Below are 22,783 nucleotides of genomic sequence, written 5' to 3'. Positions count from 1 at the left end.
AGTCACTCTTTCAGCCCAACCTACCTCACAGGATTGTTGTAAGGAAACAAGGAGGGAAAAGATGTGTTGGATATATTCACTGCATTGAGTTATTAAAATAGTAAAATAATAAAATAATAAAAGAGCCCTGGTAGCGTAGCAGACTAAAGCACTGTTATTAACATCAGCTGCCTGCAATTACTGCAAGTTCAAATCTCACCAAGCTCAAGGTTGACTCAGCCTTCCATCCTTTCTAAGGTAGGTAAAATGAGAACCCAGATTGTGGGGGCAATAAGCTGACTTTGTATAAAATATACAAAAGTATGAAGGCTATTGCTTAAGGCATTGTAAGCCGCCCTGAGTCTTCGGAGAAGGGCGGCATATAAATCAAATTTAAAAAAAAGTAAGATACAAATAAAAATAAAGCAAGTATTTCTTGTTTTTCAGAAATTATAGCAAGTTTTCTGGTTCTAGAGAGAAGGTCCAGGCGAAACACCGAATCAATAATCATTCCTATAATAATAATAAAAAAAAGCTTTTTGGTAACGTTTCAAGAAATACAATACAGTACAAAACAGCCCGAAGAAGAGCTGCGCATCTCGCTATACTCATTCATCCGTAATTTGTCCTAACTCCTTCGCCATCGTCTTCAGGAAGTAAAGGCTGCGCAATGGCTTCTGGGAGTTGTAGTGTTCTTCCTGTAACCTGTCCCGTAGATCCCCAATGCAACAGACTAGCGTGGGAACTACTGCTAGTTTAGGCCGGTGTTTTACGCTAAAATGGCGGCTCCCTTAGCGTTGGTGCTTTTGGTAGCTGTAACGGTTCGGGCCGCTTTATTCCGCTCCAGCCTGGCCGGACTCATCGCTGAGAGGGTGGAGGTGGCGTCTCCTTTAAATGCCTGGAAACGAGGTGAGGCCTACGGATGGGGACGGGGATGGGGATTGGTGGTCCTCAAAGGGCATCTCCAGGAGCTTGGACGCTTGTAAGCGCTGAGCTTTAGTGGGGCGTCGCTCTCCCCCACCCGCCGCCCTCGCGAGCCTTGGAGTGGTCGTGACCGAGCGGGTTTTTACCTTGAGAACGATATATTGGTGTCAAGGACGCTTTGGCTGCGTTGACACGCTGTATTCTAACCCAGGGGTCTCCAACCTTGGCAACTTTAAGCCTGGAGGACTTCAACTCCCAGAATTCCCCTCGCTGGGGAATTCTAGGAGTTGAAGTCCTCCAGGCTTAAAGTTGCCAAGGTTGGAGACCCCTGTTCTAACCTATTGAGTTCCTCTTTTTCTTAGGACTAAGCCTCGAGCCTTGCGACCGCAGGCTTGAGTCTAAGGAAGGGTTAAATAGACCTAGGGAAGGAAGAAGGAAAGCAGCAGGAATTTGGGGGGGGGGTTCTTTGCAAGGAGCTTTGTTTTTCTTATGGCTTTGTCCAAGAAATTATCTCGCCTTTGTAATTTTTAGTCTGAGATGTAAAAAGGCTCCAGAATTTCACCAAGCCACACATATGCTGCACGGGTCAAAAAGAGGGCTGTGAAAATATCTACAGACCCCTCACATCCTGGACATAAATTGTTTCAACTTCAGCCCTCAAAAATACGCTATAGAGCACTGCACACCAAAACAACTAGACATAAGAACAGCACCTTTGGTGTATATGGAGAGTATATACACCAAAGACAAATTCTTTGTGTATCCAATCACACTTGGCCAATAAAGAATTCTATGCCATGCCATACCATGCCATGCCATGCCATATAACATGCTAAGCTGTAAGTAAATCACACTTTATAAGTGCTTCTTTGAGTGAGAGTGCCTTTCCCGCCACCTTGAAAGAGGCGGTGGTGAGGCCCCTCTTCAAGCCTTCCCTGGACCCGGCTGAATTGGCTAACTACCATCCGGTCTCCAACCTTCGTTTTGTGGCGAAGGTTGTTGAGAGTGTGGTAGCACGACAGCTTCCCCGGCACCTGGATGAAGCTATCTATCTGGACCCGTACCAGTCGGGCTTCAGGCAGGGGTACAGCACAGAAACAGCATTGGTCGCGTTGGTGGATGATCTCTGGAGGGCTCGGGACAGGGGTTGTTCCTCTGTCCTGGTCCTATTAGATGTCTCAGCGGCTTTTGATACCATCGACTGCAACGGTTGAGGGGGTTAGGAATAGGGGGCACCGTTCTGCGGTAGTTCTCCTCCTTCCTCTCCGACCGTTCGCAGTTTGTGTTGGCAGGGGGGCAGAGGTCGACCTTGAGGCGCCTCGCATGGGGAGTGCCGCAAGGGTCGGTCCTCTCGCCCCTTCTGTTCAACATTTATGTGAAGCCGCTGGGTGAGATCATCCGTGGTTTTGGGGTGGGAGTCCATCAGTACGCTGATGACACTCAGCTGTACATCTCCACCCAGACCACCCCAACGATGCCCTTGATGTGATGTCTCGCTGCCTGGAGGCCGTGCGGGTCTGGATGGGGAGGAACAGGCTCAGACTCAACCCGTCCAAGACCGAGTGGCTGTGGCTGCCGGCGTCCCGATATAGTCAGCTGGTGCCATTGCTGACTATTGGGGGTGAATCTCTGCCCCCCACAGAGGGGGCTCGCAATCTGGGTGTCCTCCTGGATGCACGGCTGTCTTTAGAAGAGCATATGACGGCCGTGGCCAGGGGGGCTTTTTATCAGGTTCGCCTGATTCGCCAGTTGCAGCCCTTTCTGGACCGGGATGCCTTGCGCACGGTCACTCACGCCCTTGTCACCTCCCGGCTGGACTATTGTAATGCTCTCTACATGGGGCTCCCCTTCAAGAACACTCGGAGGCTCCAGCTGGTCCAGAATGCGGCCGCATGGGTGGTTATGGGCACAACCCGTTGTGCCCACGTGACAACCCTCCTGCGCAAGCTGCACTGGCTCCCAGTGGTCTTCCGGGTGCGATTCAAGGTGTTGGTCACCACCTTTAAAGCGCTCCATGGCATAGGACCCAGGTACCTTCGAGACTGACTTCTGCCACCAACAGCCTCCCACCAGCCAGTTCGCTCCCACAGAGAGGGTCTCCTCAGGGTGCCATCAGCCAAGTTATGTCGGCTGGCGACACCCAGGGGGAGGGCCTTCTCTGTGGGAGCCCCTGCCCTGTGGAATGAACTGCCCCCGGAAATGCGTAAGATCTCCGACCTCCGTATATTTCGCTGTGCCCTCAAGACCCTGCTGTTCCGCCAAGCCGGCTATCAATGTAATGATTTTTAAATTGGGTGTTTTAAATTTTGGGGGTTTTAAATTCTGAGCCAAAATTATTTAATAATTTTAATTATTTTTAACTGATGTCTGTCTTTGTGCTTTTAATAGGCTGTACACTGCCCTGAGTCCTTCAGGAGAAGGGCGGTATAGAAATAAAATTATTTATTTATTATTTATTTACTTTGGATTCAAGTATCATGAATAGGCTGTCTTCTAGATGAGTTTCTTTTAATTCTACAAGTCAAAGTACTGACACACTCTTTGATACTTGAGACATCCCAGATCTCGGGGGTGCAAAAAGTTAGGGCATAAGTGATGTCTTTTGCAGTAAAACCAAGATGTAGTCATCTAGCAATTTTGTAAGAAAGTTAATAACCAAATTGTATAGAAAATGAAGAAGCTTATGTGCTGTCTACCCTTGGGTCATACTAATTTGTTCTTGACTGTGCAGTTCAAAGTGATGCAAGTTTAAGAAGGATGTAAATAAACAAGAACTTATTTTCTATTTTCCAGTGGTTGAAGGACTAGCCTTACTTGATTTGGGTGTATCTCCATATTCTGGAGATATCTTTCATGAAGTAAGTATATACAGTTTTTGCTGTGAACTGCTTTGATATTGTTACTCCCATATAACATGCTTTTTATATTAAAGATGAGAATATAATGTAAAAGAATCTATAGGCTTAATAGAATTATATTGTCTTCTCACTTGAGCTGCTGAGTGCATATGTGGACACACAAATGCAATTCACAGGAATGCTTATTTTTAATTTTTTTGATAATAGAAATAACTCAAAACTGGCATCTCAAGTTATTTGTTAAAGTCTATTATTTCCTGCTTTGGGAATATTATTACAAAATGAAATATATATATATGTATGTATGTATGTATGTATATAAAATATTAGTTAAAATGAAATAAATAGATAAAATTCTACAGTGCAAAATATATCTCATATTCTTGGCATAAGGAGAAAAGGAACAGGTCTTTTTTCCCTCAGGAACCTGCTCATCACATGTATAATTAATAAAGTATTTTCAAAATACCAAATTTTATCCTTACAGTGTCAGTTCAGTAGCAAAAAGATATTTTGTCAGAGTGTTTTAGGAAACTTAAATGAATCGGTTATTATTTATGCCACCTGGTAGCCCTTGTGGCGCAGTGGTTAAAGTGCAGTATTGCAGGCAAACTGCCCACAGCCAGGAGTTTGATCGTGACAGGACTCAAAGTTGACTCAACCTTCCATTCTTCTGAGGTCAGTAAAATCAGGACCTAGATTGTTGGGGACAATATTCAAAATAATTCCTCTACATTATAAACTGCCCAGAGAGTGCTATAAAACACTATGGGGCACCATATAAGCCTAAATGCTGTTGCTGTTGCTATGCATAAAGGAAAAGTGAAATTGATAATGACATCTAAAGTGAAGTATTTTGCTCGGAAGGGAAGAGTTGTCCTCCAGCTCCATTTATCATAAAAACCCATTAGTAGAGTTTCATACTATGAGTCATTGTCACTGTAACTTTAATACTGTAGTTTTTACTTTAACAGCTGTAATAACACAGCTGTTAAAATATTAACATTGTACAAAAGTAAGATTTTTTCCTTTATGAGACTGAAATGATCACAATTAAAAATATAAGCCATCTTTTTTTGCAGATATGCATATAATTTTTGTATGCCATAGTACAAACTAAGTTCATGTCCTTAAATAGCAAATTCTGGGTTGGGACTACAAGTAGCCCTTGACGTACAACCACAATTGAGCCCAAATGTTCCATTGCTAAGCAAAGCAGTTGTTAAGTGAGTTTTGCCCCATTTTACGAAGGTTTTTTTTTGCCATAGATGTTAAGTGAATCACTGCAGTTGTTAAGTAATCATGCAGTCATTAAGCAAATCTAACTTCCCCTATTGACTTTGCTTGTTGAAAGCTGGCTAGGAAGGTTACAGGTGATGATCCCATGTTCCTGAGACAGTGCAACTCTCACAAATACATGCCAATTGCCAGCTGAATTTTGATCATGCCTGAATTTTGATCATGCAGCTAAGGGGATAATGCAATGAAGTGTGAAAACTGGTCATAAGTTTCTTTTTGTCAGTGCTGTTGCAACTTCAACGGTCACTAAATGAATGGTTGTAATTTGTGAACTACCTGTATTTCCCTGTCTACTTCAGAATTTTTACAGTGAATTACTTTTGCATTAATGATTTTGGGTATTCTCTGTAAAAACCATACTTAGAAGATATTATATAGCTATCATTTTCACAATTAATAAATAAATAAGCTTTGATCTAAAGACAAGTTGTCTAAGATAATTGTTTCTTTTTTTCCCTTCCTAGACACCATTTATAATATACCTCTTTCATTTCCTGATTGATTACGCTGAACTAGTGTTTATGGTATGTAATTTACAACCATCAAATAATTCGCTCTCTTTTCAGAATTTATTATTTGATTTCTTCTGCATATAGAACACATTTTTTAACTTAAGATATACACTTTTTTAAAGTCCTGAAACTGGCTGAAAGTCTAAGCACACTTAGTAAGTAAATATAATTCATTGAACTCATTAGGAACTTATGGAACTTAGTAGGATTCTTGGGAAAAAAACATGTTTAGGATAACATTGATATTTTATGTGTATTTTTAAAGCAAACATATATGGAAAAATTGGTTGGCATGTTCATCTTCGTGATCTGTTTGAGTACCTTTCTATATTTCCAGAAATTTTCGATAGGACACCACATCTGGAGTGCAAAAATCTGGATGACAGATAGTTGGCAACAGAGAGATATAGGCAGAACTTTTTTTCTTTCTTTGCTGCCCTGTTGTGGTTGTCCAGATCTATAGCTTTATACTTTTACTTTTATCTAGTGATTGACCAGATGTTTGCAGCCCAGATCTGTTAACTCTAGTTTCATTCAGGGTAAGCTGTCCTACTGCTGAATAACTATCCAAGGCATTGGAAATTGTTTAAGAAACTCTGGTATACCGTAATTTCTTGACATTTGCTGCAAATCTTCTTCCAAAAGTATTTTTTGATAATACTGAATATCCCAGAGTACATTAATTAAATAATTTATTGAATCGTGTATGTAAAAACAAGTTTCACAGTTGTTCATATTGAGATCAGGACATCTCAAAGTTTATATACATAATCACCCATTCATAATTATCTAAAATAGAAATCATTTAGCCATAGGGATGTGTATAAAAAATCCATTGCTAGCAAATCCACTACCAGCAATACTTTCTGTGACAAAGGAATTTTGATGCCTAATAAAAATGAGATAGTTCCTTGATGCCATCTTGTGAAATTAATTTACCCATATCTCCCCTGCTCTAACCTACATAGGCAGAGCATTGTTTAATTACAGTACTTAGTAATATGAACTAATTTTTTCAGACAGTCCTGATGTTAATTTAGAAAATCACTTTTTTTAATCACTAAAAGTACAATTTTGCATTCAGTAAATAACCTGTGATTTGGTAGTCTCTTAATTTGTTTTCCATTCAGTTTACAGATATTTTGACGGCTATAGCCCTTTATTTAGCTGTTCAGGATTACAACAAAATTTTGGTGAGTAGATAAGTGCCAATTTTTATTTATATTGCTTTCAGTGCATTTTCTTCATACTGTTGACTTCTTCCCAGCTTCTATTTCTAGATACAGCAATGTTTTTCCCCTCCTGATATTTTACATATTGTTTATTTGGGCTGAGAATCATGGGAATTGTCAGAAGTTATTTGCAGAGTATCCCGCTGAGGAAGGCCGGTCTGCTCAGACACCTTGACTTGGAGCTGCCTTGCAGTGAGCTAGATTCCACTCAACATGCTCCTTTGAATGATTTCATGTGTCAGTTGTTGACAGAGCTACTCTCAATCCATGTTGAACACCTAGCACCTAGTTTTAGATTGATTGATTCAGGATATGCCCCAAACCTCAATTTTTTTAACATTTTCCTGAAAGTGAAGGGGGGCAATGCTGTTTCAGGAGGTAGGAATAGCAACATAAGAAGCCTGCCTCCATGGCAATGATGGGGCTGATGCTAGCCCTGCCAAATTTTATAGGAGGTGCAGAATATACATAATTATATTTAAAGGCTAGGGTGTGTGCTTAAATCAAAAACAAGGGATGTTTATTTTTTGCAGAGGAAAATTAATTTAATGTGTCTTCAAGATTGATGAATTCTTACCAAAATCTTTAAACATAATTATGCATATTCTGCTTAGCCTATAAGATCTGGCAGGGTAGCATGTTCTGGATCCCATCTATGCCATGGAGGCATGCTTCTTATGTTGCTACTCCTATCTCTGGAATAGCATTCTCTCCTCCCCCCTTTTCAGGGAAATGTTAAAATTTGGGGGTTTTTTGGCAGATCCTGGGCCATTTGTAAACCCGTTTGAATGTCAGTCTTCAATCTTTTTTTTTTTAATCTTTAATTTTATGACATTTCTAAATGTTTCTGTACAGTGCTCAGAGTCACTGCCAATTAGTTGGTGTTACAATTTAGATAACATAAACAAGAACGAATTAATTATGAGTATAATCCACTGTCATGAATATGCTTCTTCTTAATAGCTGGCTGCTCCCTTTCCCTCAGCTGTATTGTTTGTCTGTGCCTTCTAGTATTACCAAATGGAGAAACCAGCTGAAATAACCCATGGCTTGTTTTAGGATGATTTTGTATGTTTAGCTGCAGACAGAAGTTTCAAACAATGTGTTAGGAACACATTATCTATGATCACAAGCAGAAGACACAATATTATAAGCCAGCAGCTGCTTGAAATATATGTTAGGCAATGTGTTGAAGATAGCTATCATGATTAAATTATCCAATTATAAGTTGAATATGCTACACTTTACTATATATTGCATCTTGTCAATACAAAAGAATCAGGGCTTATGTAATGATAAGCCAAGTTGGTGTAAATGTTGAATTTATAAACCTGGATAAGAATCCAGGGAGATAAGTATTTCTTGCAGGAATCATCATAAAACTGGGCAGAATTGCTAAACAAATACATTACTTTGACTTACACATTTTTTTCTTTGTATTCAGTTTAAAAAGCAAAAACTGCTAATAGAATTGGATAAATATGCATCTGATGCTGCAGAGCTTATCCGGACTCCTATGGAAATGTACTATGTTCCTCTCAAAGTAGCACTGTTGTAAGTATTGCTTTTAAATAGAGATTGGAAACTAGTTAGTTTATCTTCCTTTTGCAGAGAGCATCGGAACATTTACTTTATTTTTGAAGACACCGTGCCTCTTATTTTGCTTTTTCAGAAGTCTGTGACTTTGAGTGATTGAGGAGTGCTTCTCGGCTGAGGATTTGAGATTTGTTTAAATTAGATTTCTACCCCAAATAAGAAAACCAGTTTAGTGAAGTGATTAAGGTATCAGACTAGAAAATGGGAGATTGTATTCTACTCCTGTCTTAGGCACAAAGCTAACTCTGTGACTTTTGGCAGCCATTCACTCTCAGCCCTAGAAACCAAAGAGTGGCAAACCACTTCTAAAATCTTGCCAAGGAAACCTTAAGGAGGTGTCCAGGCAGTCATCAGGAATCATGACTGACTCAAAGGCATCAAAAATAAACAAACGTAAAACCCCCAAATAGAGTTATTTAAACAACCAAATATTTAGGTATACAGTTGCCTGGTGAAAGAGTCAGAATACTTTTATTCCTGAAAACTTTATTATTATAAAGGTAATGATTATTCTGCCAAAGGGGAGACGGCTCCTAGTGATTGGAATGTGTTAGCTCTTTTGTTATTATGTACATATCCACATGCTATTACCTTCTGGGAAAGCAAATATTATGTAAAGCATCATAAAAGAGTAAGAAGCGTTTAGCAGATGAAATTAAAGACAGGAAAGAAGAGAAAAAAGAAACCTAGTTTACACCAACACCATTAAGTTTACCTTTCCATACTTTAAAAACTATTCTTGCTTGTATTATGTCTGCACAATTCTTCGTACATTGCATTTGTTCACAGTGCCTCACTTTTATCTTTTTTGAGGGCCATCACCTCTATCCAACAACAACTTGTTTGTCTTTCATTTCAAGCCATTCACTTTCCCTTCATGTACTGGTTTTGTGATTGAGTACAGAATCCCAAATGTTTGGGATTCTTTGGCTTGAAGAAAACACAGCTGCAAGGATACATGATTAAGGTTTTTAAAATCAAGTAGGAAGTGAATAAAGTTTTTCTCCCTCTCTTAAAATACTAGAATTAGAGCTCATCCATTGAAGTTGACTGAAAAGAGATTTTGGACAAGCAATAGAGAACCCATCTTCACACAGTACATAATTCATTTATGGAATTTATCACAGATTTGGATAAATTCATGGAGGACCTATCCATCAAGATTAATAAGAGTTATTAATCTTGAGACTTGATCATACCTGAGGGATGAGATAGCATACCTTCAAATACAGTTGCAGAGTAACAAAAATGAAAGAGGAGAGTATCTCTATCTTCTATATCAATTCCAGTTGTAAACCCCTCATGAAGCACCTGTTTGGCAAATTTGAGGTGTGTGTGTGGGGGGGGAATTGACATATATATGTGAACTTGGATGTCTTTTTTTCCAGTTACCTGTTGAATCCATACACTGTGTTGTCTTGTGTGGCAAAATCCACCTGTGCCATCAACAATGCTATAATTGCATTCTTCATTTTGGCAACAATAAAAGGTAATATACTTTGCTTTTCATGTAATAATAGATTCCCTTGTACTGCTGTGCACATTGAGCAGCAAATTCTTTCCAAAGTGTTTGATCAACTGCAGATGTTTCTGTTTGTTCCAATGGGATATCAGCAATTTACAAATTTCATGGAATGTTCTGCACCAAGTTTTATAGCATCTGCTTCTCTTCCCTTTTCCTCGGATGTTGTCCAGCTGATTGCAATCTTGGCATGATGCTGAACTGGAAGATATAAAATTTGTCTCATGAAGCACATCCTCTGTTGTATCACGATGTCCTGTATTCACACAAGTTACTTTTTTGTAGGCTCTCAGCATGTAGGATCTGGATTGTAGGACCAACAATCATGATAGTTAATGCCAGGATCTTTCAAAGGCAGCCCTAATGAAACACATTTAGTCTTTGTGCCACCTGCCAGGTCATCTTCCATGTTTCACTGACATTGAAGTTGGCAAAACAATACTTTTGTAAAATTGGAACTTTGTCTCAGAATTAATAATTGCATGGACCAGACTGGGAACAGCCACTGAAACAACCACCAGTGCTTTTTATAAACATACTTTATTTTATTAACGTATTTAATTTTTTCGTGTTTCTGTGTAACATTTTTGTGGCTTATATCAGATTAAATCCGAAGCAGTAATCTGCATTTTAATATATTCTTTCACATCATGTCTTAAATAATGGAATATTGAGATCCATTTTGATTAAAATTGCATGATAGTTCTGCTACAGCATAAAAATATAGAACAGGATAAACAAGCAAATAGAAAAATAATGCAAAGCTCAGCAGAATCACCCGGGCTGCATAGACTTCTAAAATAATTTCCACTCACAGAATATGTAATATATGTTAAAATAGTTATACTTGCTCTAACCCTATGTTTGCATGTCAGACACATGTACACTTAGATTTCCTTAAAAGTGACACAATTATACTAATGTTTGTAAGGACCACAAGGTAATATTGATTATACTGCTATTGATGGTTTCCTGACAGGGAAAGGGGAGAATTGTTATTAATACAAATATCATTACAAACCTCTTGATTTCTGTCATGTCTTCATTTGTTTCTAATAGCTAGGTCTAATGAGATTAAGAGTTAGGTCACATCCCGGCACCAAGACCACTTGCTCTTAGTTTCCCTTCACTTAATTGATGAAGGGAACCAGTGCAGCCATTGCCTTTAAAAACTAGATTCCTTTTGGGATCGTTACAGCCTTATAGTTGAAACCCCAACATTTGACTTTACAGTTTAGTTTGGAATGCATAACGTCTCTACTCAGAATTGCTGAGCCAGCCCACATTTTATATGGATTTGCCATAAAAATTAAGTACTGTAAATATAAGAGATTATGTTTTCATATTCACCCAGAAATTTGTTGTTACTGGCTATTTACACCTTTTTCTCTTTATTTTGCAGGTAGTACTTTTCTGAGTGCTATCTTTCTGGCATTAGCAACATATCAGTCTTTGTACCCTCTTACCTTGTTTGCACCAGCCCTTCTCTATTTATTACAGGTATCTTTTCCATAAGAAATGAGTCTTTTTAATATCTTCAGTAAATAAAAGGATTAGCCAACATGAATTGCTAGTCCTGCAGAGGAATAACTATACCTACAGGTGTCAGACTTCGATGCTATCTCAAAATAAATGAATAAATAAATAAATGTTGCGCTGGCAACAGGATTGCTAGTAGGCTAGAATGAGAAAGCAAACTAAATTGCTTGCAAATCATCTTTATAGGATCAGAGATCTTAACTTGTGAGTAAAATTATTGGGGAATTACCGTATCTGTGCTGCTGCAAGGGAACGATTGTTCGCAGCTATTTCTCTGAAAACAATTAAATCTTGAAGAACTGCAGCTGGCAGTGATTCTCTTTCAATTACCTCTCTCTCACTTCTCTGACTAAAGATTTGCAAGGGCTCTGCTGTAATATTGTTCTCTCAACTCCTAATCCAGAGTCAATGCACAAGATTAGTATGGTTAATAGTTTCAAAAGTCTTTTAGAGCAAGAAAATCCAAAGGGTTGATCTACCGTTTTTTCTTCCCATTAAGCTCAATCGTTAAGGCCTCAACCCGAATTGTAATGGAGTATTTAATTTGCATTACTATAAGCCATCCAGAGTCACGTTTTATAGGGGAGATAGGCAGCATAAAAATTTAATAAAATTATATGTGCAGGCAGCAATTTTGTGAACAGCAACACTATTGTGTGTAGAAAACCATTAAACAGAGAAGAGTGGATGCACTATTATCTCCTTTAAAGTATCCTGTACCATCCCTCCTGCAAAGAGGGATTTTCACGTTCTATCCAGACAGTTTTTTCACCTAGATCAATTCCTTCCTATGCAGGAAAGACTATGCAGTCGTATGCACAATAGCTTCCTGATTTTTATATGAGCTTGAGAGTGAATCCCCCCGTAGCAATTTTTTTCTTCTAATGTCTTCACTTAATATCAGAAATAAATATGTTAAATAATTGAAAGAAAGCTTTTTCATGCGTTTTGCTTGCAAGCAATTACATACAGACGTTTCAAAACTATACTTTGTTGTCACTTTTTCCTTCTCCAGCGCCAGTTCATACCAGTGAAAATGAAAAGCAAGGAGTTCTGGTTTTACACCATGCAATATGCGGGACTATATTTGGGAAGCCTGATAGTGATAATTTGTCTCTCATTCTTCGTCCTCAACTCATGGGATTTCATTCCATCTGTTTATGGTTTTATGTAAGTAGATCCTGTTTGTCTGCATTATAACCACCTACATATAGGACAAAGATCTCTTTCCTAAGTTGTGAGTTCAAAGTATGACACAAAACAAAACAAAACAATTGAATTAAACCTTCTGTTTTTAAAACATTTTCTTTTGTTCAATGTCTTATTAATTAGACGATTTCTTGCTTCAGCATTCTGGAGAAATAATGTACCTTTGTTGATCTGAATGACCTGAGAAGTGTTTAATTAGTTCAGTGAAACAGAAGTGTGATTAAGTTATCCTGGCATTCTAAGTGTGGACTGCATGATTAAAAAACCCACATCTTAAATTCTATGGAATGAGAAAAGCTATGCTCACAAACGCAACAGTGCATATAAAAAGCTGCATATAAAAGATGAAAAATCTTTAGTGGATTTTGAAAAGTCGGTTAGATTAGCACTTGCCAGGATTGTCCCAAAGGTGGTTTTAAAAAGGCCACTGGACTTTCTTTTTTTTTTCTTCAAAAATGTTTCATTTCTCATCCAAGAAGCTTCTTTAGTTCTTCCAGTTCTTTCAGAACTGAAGAAGCTTCTTAGAGAAGAAGTAAAATGTTTCCAAAGAAAAAACAAAGAAAGTCCAGTTGCCTTTTGAAAACCACCTTTGGGACAACTGTGGCCCTGGATGAGTGAAAATCTCCATAGTCACCTGCCAGGATTATTTTATAGGAAAGTCCATGTAGTGCTGTGCTTTGGACTACGTTATCTATTTAGCATCTTTGATTTTTTTTTTTTTGGTTTCCAAACACTGACTTTCCCAGAAATGACAGTGTAAATGACAGTAAAAAAGAAATACGATTTTCAAATTGTTTTTACTAGTTTTGGATGATAGTTGCTGACATTTGTCTCGCAACTTGTTTCACTCTATGGAAAAAGATCAGCATGATCTTAGATTATATATGAGCTACACATGAGAAATTATTAAATGATAAAGTTAAAATATATTATTTATTTTTATTTTATTCATTTAGTCAATTTCTTTCGTCATCCATCTCAGCCAAGTGACTCTGTATTATCTATGCAATTGTCTTTTGAGTGGAGAAGTACTGAAAATGGATGTTTATTTTCTGCTCTTTTATTATTGAGGGGTTTTAATATTTTTTTTTACTAATAAATACCCCTCCCAAACCCAAAATAAAATTGTTAAAAGAAACAAAACTTGCTGCTGTGAAAAGGCAAGCAATAGTGGACTTCAGTTTCTTGAATAAAAATCAAAAACATTTTCAGATGAATGCTAATACTTTATTTCTGTTGGGTATGATTGGTAAAATATGAGAGGAGAGAAGCAATTACACGGTAGTTGACTAGGCTGGAGATTCAGGGCGCAGTTATTTCATCACTCCGGCAATGAACTAGTTCAGAATTCAAGTTTTATTTATTATTGTTTTATGTATTTATTTATTAATATCCTACCTGTTTATTTAAATAACTCAAAGTGGTACATATGCCTAATTCTTTCCCTATTTTCCCCACAACAACAATCCTGTGACCTAAATTGGGCTGAGAGAAAATGAATGGGCCAAGGTCATCCAATCGGTTTTCATACCTGATGCGGGACTAGAACTAAGTCTAGAACTAAGGTTTCTAACCTGGTGCCTTAATTACTAGACCATACTGGATCCTAGGAAATCACTGTGACCAGTTATGCTTAGGCTTAATATGGTTTGGACAACAGGCATTCTATATCATAGATAAAAAGAAACAAATATGTAATCCTTCCAGCTTTAGGGATGTTTCTTCAGTAAATCACTCTCTTTTGAGCTAACCTATCTCATAGAGACGATCTGGGGGAAGATAGGAGAGAACCCTGTGCCCATTAACTTTTGCTCCTGAAGAAAAGACTGAATATAACTCTTAGCAAAGAAACGAATCTTAAAAATATCTTTAAAAAAATCCCGTGTTTATTTTCATGTCTTCATAGTGAACAGAAACAGTTCCTGTTTATAGTGTTTTCTGCAACATACTAACCCAGACATCTTCTGAAAGTTATTTGTGAACCTGAGTATAATTTTATAGATACAGATAATTCACTGATGATAATGATAATATTATTCTGTCAATTTCAGCCTTTCTGTTCCAGACCTGACACCCAACGTTGGCCTTTTCTGGTACTTCTTTGCTGAAATGTTCGAACACTTCAGTCTCTTTTTTGTGTGTGTTTTTCAAATCAATGTTTTCTTCTACACTATTCCATTGGCACTAAAATTAAAGTAAGCAGCTTCTTGATATTTATTTATTTATCTGCATAATTTATCTGCATAATCTGCATCAGTAACATGCTAGTTTAGGTCAGATTAATTGTTGGTAATATTTTATATTACCTTACTTTAACTAAAAATTAAACTTTCAAGAATTGATTCAAAATAATTTAAACAGTTGAGTTTTTCCTATTAAGAACTTATACTTTTATACATTACTGGCATTATATAGCAATAGCTATTTTGTCAATTTCCTTTGTCTTATACACACACTACAGGTAGTCCTTGGCTTATGACCACAATTGAACACAAAATTTCCATTGCTAAGTACAATAGTGTGCTTTGCCCCATTTTATGATCTTTCTTGCCATAGTTGTCAAGTGAATCACTGCAGTGGTTAAGTTAGTAATAGGGTTGTTAAATGAATCTGGCTTTCCCATTGACTTTGCTTGTCAGAAGGTCACAGAAGGTGATCACAGGACCCTGGAACACTGCAACCATTACATGCCAGTTGTCAAGCATCTGAATATTGATCACGTGACCATGGGGATGCTGCAGTAGTCGTAAGTGTGAACAATGTTCATAAATCAATTTTTTTAAGCCCTGTTGTAACTTGGAATGGTCACTATATGAATGGCTGTAAGCCAAGGACTACCTGGAATAGCTATCTCACGAGCGAGAGTCTCTTTAGATCAAGTGTTATGGCAGGAGGCTGGGGGAGCTTTCCGTTGTTGGAAAAAAAGTTTCTCCATGGCTGAAGTCACCTAGGAAAGCAATGAAATCTTCATTGAATATTCTCAGAAACTGTTTTGAAAGAGGATATGGCAGCGATTTAATATATAGCAGTGCTTTCATTTCTGAGGCAAATAACCCACTGTTAGAAGAAAAGTTACACAAATTGAGGGCTTGATCCCCTCCAGGCATGAGCTAATAGCAAACGATTGGTTTTAATTGACTTTTACTGAAATAATCCAAAACTACTCTCCCGCTTGGTAATGTTTCTACATTTCTGTTTTGTCTCAGACTAAAATGCCTCCATACATCATCCATACATGAAATGAATCAGAAGCTCTAATGGCTTCTATATTTTTAATACTGGGAGAGCAATCTGCACAGTGACACCAATAAATATTGTGCATTAAAGCTAATTAATTGTGGTAATTCAGAATATATAAACCAGAAGAACAGCAGCCAGTCAGTCACCCAATTACCTTACAATCTTTTTTGTTTCTTTTCTAGGGAACATCCCATGTTCTTCATGTTTGTTCAGTTGGCCATCATTTCCATCTTTAAGTCTTATCCAACTGTAGGTGATATTGCTCTCTACATGGCCTTCCTTCCTCTCTGGAGCCACCTATATCAGTGTAAGTTCTGTATTATTATTAATGTGGTAGTTGTGCATAATGGTCCTTACCTTGACAATGGGCCAGGAAGAAATATAGAATATCTAATAAGATACCATTATTTTTCATAAGTGGATCTATTTGTGTTTCAGCCATTTTCTTTATACTAAGGTGCTCCAAAATCTGCTTTCAGTGGCTGGTTTCTCTAACTGCTTTGATACATTTCTGAATGAAGCAGATACAGCAATGGAGTGTTAATTTCATCAAATGGTGAATCTCATTTCAAATTCATGAAAACTGAGCAATATTCTCTAATTATTTTTTTCTTCTGATGTATTTATCTGAAACATAAGATTTTTCAGAGAATAGTGTGTGGCTTTATAGGTTCAATGTATTGTTGAATCACTTTGGGAGTCTTGTTATAAAATATAAAAATAAATCAATGAATTAAAGTACTTTATCAATGTTAAATATATTTTTTTAATTGCTAGGCATTGACTTAAGTATGCATTTTTAAAAGGTGGTGGGAGACAGTACTGTATTCTATAAAATATTAGATTTTAGAACATGTAGAATTTTATTTTAGAACAGGAAGAATTCAGTCCAGAATTAGCTTTCCACCCCGTACCCACCCATATTGTATTTTGATATCCTTGTATTTTGTAGTTTGCACCTGCTTCAATTCAGGAAGTAGAATCTGGGCCTGTGTAGTTGGGAAGTCTGCACAAATAAACCTGTCAAAGTTTTCCTCCCCCACAGGAACTATGGTTAATTACCGATTCTAAGAAAGGGACGTCTGTAGCAGCTGTCTCTGGAGCCACCCTCTAAATTAGTATGTGCCACCCATTGTAACTAAGATAGGACAAGCCAACAATGCCTCAGTGTATCAATTAACCAGCTTTAATGATGTCTCTACTTTTTTGTTGCAGTTTTGCGGAATGTCTTCATACTTTCCTGTGTACTCATTGTGTGTTCCCTGCTGTTCCCGGTTTTATGGCATCTCTGGATTTATGCAGGAAGTGCAAATTCCAATTTTTATTATGCAATCACATTGACATTCAATGTAGGCCAGGTTAGTGAAAAAAAAATACTGCGTTTGGGTTAAGTAGCCCTCACAGACTCTCTGATTCAAAACCTTTGTTTTATATCAGTATTAAGGTACTAGACATTCTAGACATATTTGAAAGTACTATGGTACTAAACATAAAAACATATATCCTTGGGCGTTTGGCTTTCTTTTATATCAAAAAGAACAAGTACTGCAAATCTTTCCAGAGTTAAGAGTGGAGATAAACAGGAATTCAGTTAATAAGGGCTCCATGTAGATCCTTGCATTTTCCAATGATTGGACCAAATTTAATAACTTTGTATGTCTATATAACAGTTTTTCTAGGGTTTTTTAATACAATTTATCTAGTTAATATCCATCTTTCAAATGTGCTATCACAATATTTGTCAGGGTTGTTGAACTGGACTCTTTGGTTCTTTGTTTCCAAATTATGGGCATCAGCAGTGATGACCAAGGGTCTGTGTCCAAGCAATTATGTATATGATTACATAGAGGCCATGACATATAGATTTATCAGTTGTCATGCCTGAAATATGTAATTACAGCATTTGCATGATTTGTCATCATATACATGGGGTAATATTGACAACCTACCGTTTTCTGCAAAATTTGCTGCTTCAAATCCAAATACATTTTATTAGAGTTGTGGGGAAAATGGGAAAGTAAAGCACAATATTCACTTATATGAGTATTACTTGCATGAGAATTGGGTTCAGCCTGGCAGGTTGGAATGGCAGCTGCTTTCTCTGTCGTGGCTGGAATTTCCTGACTGCCTTGCCAGTTTCCTAGACCCATCTGCTTTTAGTTGATTAGTAATCACCAGTTGCAACTAGTCCTCTTCATAGTCCTCTCCATGCCCTCGTCATGTCTCGCCTGGACTACTGCAATGCTCTCTACATGGGGCTCCCCTTGAGGAGCACCCGGAGGCTCCAGATGGTGCAGAATGCGGCCGCGTGGGTGATTATGGGAGCAACGTGGCGCTCCCATGTAACACCTCTCCTGCGCGAGCTGCATTGGCTCCCGGTGGTCTTCTGGTGCGCTTTAAGGTACTGGTTCTCATCTTTAAAGCGCTCCATGGCTTAGGGCCAGGATATTTACGAGACCGCCTGCTGCTACTGATAACCTCCCACGGGCCAATACGCTCTCACAGAGGGCCTCCTCAGGGTGCCGTCGGTTAGGCAATGTCAGCTGGCGGCCCCCAGGGGGAGAGCCTTCTCTGTGGGGGCACCCGCCCTGTGGAATGAGCTACCTCCTGGAATACGACTGATCCTGGACCTCCGGACTTCTGTAAGGCCCTGAAGACGTATTTATTCCAGCAAGCCAGCCTAGCCTAAATGGTTCTTAATGGGATTTTAATTTTATAGATTTGGGGGTTTTAAATTGGGAGGCCGATGATTTAATTCTTTTTAATTATCTTAACTTTTGTATTCTATGTATTTTTAATTTTGGCTGTTCACCGCCCTGAGTCACTTCTGGGAGAAGGGCGGTATACAAATTAAATTAATAATAATAATAATAATAATAATAATAATAATAATAATAATAATAATAATAATGCTCTCCTATTCTTTAGTGGTTGTTCATCTGAGAAGGGAAGTGGCACTCCTGCAAGCTATGTATCACTAAATCTTATTGTGATGAAGTGTGTTGCTATATAAAATCTCTATTTTCTGCTATAACTAGTCAATATTGCTGACAAGAGATCGCTATGGAGCTGAAAATTACAGATGTGACTGTACTCGGTTGGACCTAAGATGTAATTTTGCAGTGCATAATACTGTTGACTGTGATGCAGCTATCGATCTTGTTTTGTTCCTCTTATGCTGAATATTTCAAAGCATTAATCTACAGTTTTAGTGGAAATATTAGCTCATAGATTAGATCAGCTGTTCATAGCTACTCCATCTGTTCAATTTAAGGATCTACTGTATCGTATTTTGTCCCTCCAAATTTATCTTCAAGTATTGTTTTAATTCTATAAATCCAGAAGTTGAGCCTTTATTTTTGTGTTGATCTATTAGTCTAAAAAAATTCTTACAATATTGACTTCGACTTTTCTGTTCCTAAAACTGTTTGCCACATTTCAACATGTATCATAATGGGAGCATTGCTGGCAAGGCTTAAGTTGTCGTTGGAAATAAGGTTTGTTGGGTTTGCAAAGGAAAAAAAAACCCTGATATCTTACAAAAATAGTCCATTGCAATGGTTCTCAAACTTTTCATAAAGCAAACTACTATATTGTCATCAGATTTATTGAAGAAAGTGATCCAAAGCTACATATTCATGTGTGGCAAAAGAATGTGAGTCTTTGCTTTCAGTAACAGGTGTGTCCCCCTTGGGTAGCAATAACTGCAGCTATACATTTCTGGTAATTGTTGATCAGTCCTGCACATCAACTTGGAGGAATCTGAGTCCATCCCTCTTTACAGAAGAGCTTCAAATTAGGCACTGTTGGCATGCTTCCTTCCTTGCATGAACTCCCTACTTCAGGTCCTTCCACAATATTTCTACCGGAGTAAGGCCAAAACTTTGACTTGATGATTCCAAAACATTTACTTTTAATCATTCTTTGGTCGTATGGTTTGTATGTTTACAGTAGGTCATTGCTTGGTGCATAATCCACTTTCTCTTGAGATTTGGTTCATGAACAGATATTCTGACATTTTCCTGTAAAATTTGCTGGTACAATTCAAATTCATAGTTCCATCAATTGAGGCAAGCCATCCTGATCCAGAAGCAAGAAACCAGACCCAAACTAGTTCTATTTTGTTCTCATCCATCCACAAAACTTTCATCTTGTCATCTTTTTAGCTTACCTGCATGGTTTTACACAAACTGTAGACAGGCAGCAATGTTCTTTTTGGAACACTGCTTATTAGAACCACTTATTAGAACCACTAAAGCTGTTCTTTTGGCAAAAGATAACGTTGCTCTTCAGTATGCAAAGAAATACAGGATCCAAGACATTCATATCTATTTTCCTTTGTACCCTTTGCCAGTGGCAGGTAGCTATGAATTGGCTGCATTTTCTTGTAATCACTATTTGTCTCTGAAAGGAGAAAAACGCTGATGTCAGAGGAATTCCAACAGGGAGAATTTTAATGAGAACAAATTTGGTGCAATTTCTGTCTATAATATAGATTAGCGTTCTTTAATCTTGAGAACATTAAAATGTGTGGACTTCAACTCCCAAAATTCCCCAGATAGCTGGAGTTTTCTGACTGTTGAAATCCACACATCTTCAATTGTCAAGTTTGAGAAACACTGATATAGATTGTGCTACGGATCTGGATATGATTTGAAATTGAGAAATTGGGATTTCTTGATTGTAATATCATAATGTAGTTAGCTGGCTTTAGATAAAGTAAATCCATATCTCCATAAATCAATCTGATGTTGTTTATACTACTAACTGCGTATAGGGATAAGCTTTAATGTTTACAATATCTCTTGAGTGCAACCATTTTGTTTTAAAAGAAGTTATGTCAACTTTTTTTTTCTCTCTCTCTTGCAGATTTTTCTCATCTCAGATTATTTTTATGCCTTCCTGCAGAGGGAATACTACCTCATTCATGGAATCCACTTAATAAGAAAAGATAGGACAGATCCTATGTTGGTTCTTAAATAATCCTGGCATCTGATGTGACTTGAGGAAGAGACATTTATGAAAAAAAGATGATACTTAAGTAGGTGGGAAACTGATTTTTGGGAAGAAACTGTTTTGCATATGGAGACTAGGCTGCGATATGGGAATAACGCTAATCCTGATACAGAGTTGGTTCTAAGAAGTTGTGAACAAGATGGAAAAGACTGCATTTATATCCTGTATCCCTATTTAAAGCTGTTTCCTCCAGCCATAGCATTGCTATGAACTCTGTTCAACAATCCTTGAGATTCTTCGGGTAAACTGCATTGGGACTTACAATCAAAATGAGTTTTTGTACCTAGAAGCAAGGTGGTAGGTGATGATGATAATGATGATTTCTGGGAATACTGTTTGGAAGTTTTTTTCAGGAAACAAATAGTATGCATTATTTTGGTTTTTCCTGCTTTGCTTCCTTTGCTGTCATTATTCATTTACCTGCCTAAATTTACAGAGGTCTTTGAAGAAAGGGAAGCTACATGGAACTTCTTGTGCTAATACTAAAAGCTAGGAGGCCTGATACGACACGGTGCTCTAGACAGATGGTGGATTCAGCACCAGTCGGAACGAGTCTGGCAGACATGGAGAGTTAAATCCCAGATTTTAAATGACAGTGGTCAGGATTAGGATTAGGGTCATGAGGTGGATAGAATTTGCTCATTTTACTTTAAGGCAAAATGGTGTTTCTCCATCTGGAGATACCACTGTGTTATTTGAATATTAGTTTTAAGGAAGATAGATTAAACACAGCATGATATAGGAAATCTTCCCTGCCCCCTCCTCCCTCCCCCAGTGGAATGCACATGGATCTACATGGTCATAGGTGAGCTATGTAATCCATTTTTTTAAGAGATGCATAAAATAATTCCTCTACCTTGATTCAATTTTGAGAGCATAATATGTATTTTTTTTATTTTGCTGATTTTGTGCAAAAATAATCAGAAAGCACAAACTTTTTAATTTGTCTCCAAATCAGACTGATGTATTTCCACATGATGCTTTACAATATTCAATAGATATTCCAGCCAAAGTGTTACCTCTTGACAGGACAAGCAATCAAATGTGAGGGTGTTAGAAAAGAGGCTATGCAAAATGGCTGGTCCCTTTCCATCTACCTTCAGTGTTGTCTGGGCAGATTTCTGTATGTATGTATGTATGTATGTATGTATGTATGTATGTATGTATGTATGTATGTATGGTACTTGCTGCTATTTTAAATTTTTCCAACTTAATATAGCTGTACCTGATGTCTTTCTCTGTTATTTTAGTTACAGTATGTTTTTATCACAGGAAAGCTGAACAAAACTTAACCAAGCTCCCAGTTCCCAGAAAAAAGGCACTCTACTTTTTTTTAACCTGTGAGCAGAAATGATAGGATTGAGAGGCACTGAATTTAGTATTAAATATGCCATCTGTTACTTTTTGCAAAGCCATTCTGCAGGTCACACATACACTTTTCTTTTACAATGTATTTCTTACTAAGTGCTCTTTCAAAAGGAATTAAAAATAAAGAAACATCTTGCCTTATTAAACTACAGAGTGTATTATATGTGGAACGCTGCAGCTGTGTCTACAAAGGACTCTACATTGTATTATCAAAAAAATCTGTATTGTCCAATCCCAAGATTGTGAACAGTGTGCATGTATATAAAACAAAGAGCCATTCCAGCTGCCTCAATTGATACAATCAATACATTAAAAACCCAATTATACATTCATTATCTGTATATTCATATATTGGAATATCTTATATCTAGCCTTGGTGATGCAGTGGTTAGAGTACAGTTCTGCAGGCTACTTCTGCTGCCTGCTGACTGTCTGCAATTTGGCAGTTCAAATCCCACCAGGTTGACTCAGCCTTCCACCCTTCCGAGG

General features: G+C 37.7%; 1 protein-coding gene across 1 annotated transcript; it reads left to right on the top strand.

Moving 5' to 3' along the window:
• The first annotated feature begins 758 nt into the window (after positions 1-758).
• PIGU (phosphatidylinositol glycan anchor biosynthesis class U) lies at positions 759-22,387 on the top strand. The gene is made up of 12 exons (XM_070941682.1): positions 759-888; positions 3,697-3,761; positions 5,525-5,584; positions 6,703-6,765; positions 8,249-8,358; positions 9,789-9,889; positions 11,325-11,422; positions 12,477-12,631; positions 14,722-14,865; positions 16,093-16,217; positions 17,126-17,268; positions 20,780-22,387. Exons 1-12 carry the CDS (start codon positions 759-761, stop codon positions 20,891-20,893), a joined length of 1,308 nt encoding a protein of 435 aa, XP_070797783.1. The 3' UTR covers positions 20,894-22,387.
• The last annotated feature ends 396 nt before the right edge of the window (positions 22,388-22,783 follow it).

This window comes from Pituophis catenifer, unplaced genomic scaffold, assembly GCF_029215685.1.
Source record: "Pituophis catenifer annectens isolate HBS135680 unplaced genomic scaffold, rPitCat1.0.hap2 SCAF_3, whole genome shotgun sequence".
In the NCBI taxonomy this organism is placed as follows: Eukaryota; Metazoa; Chordata; class Lepidosauria; order Squamata; family Colubridae; genus Pituophis; species Pituophis catenifer.
Note: the sequence above shows the minus strand (reverse complement) of the source record. Positions and strands in the feature narration are given on the sequence as shown.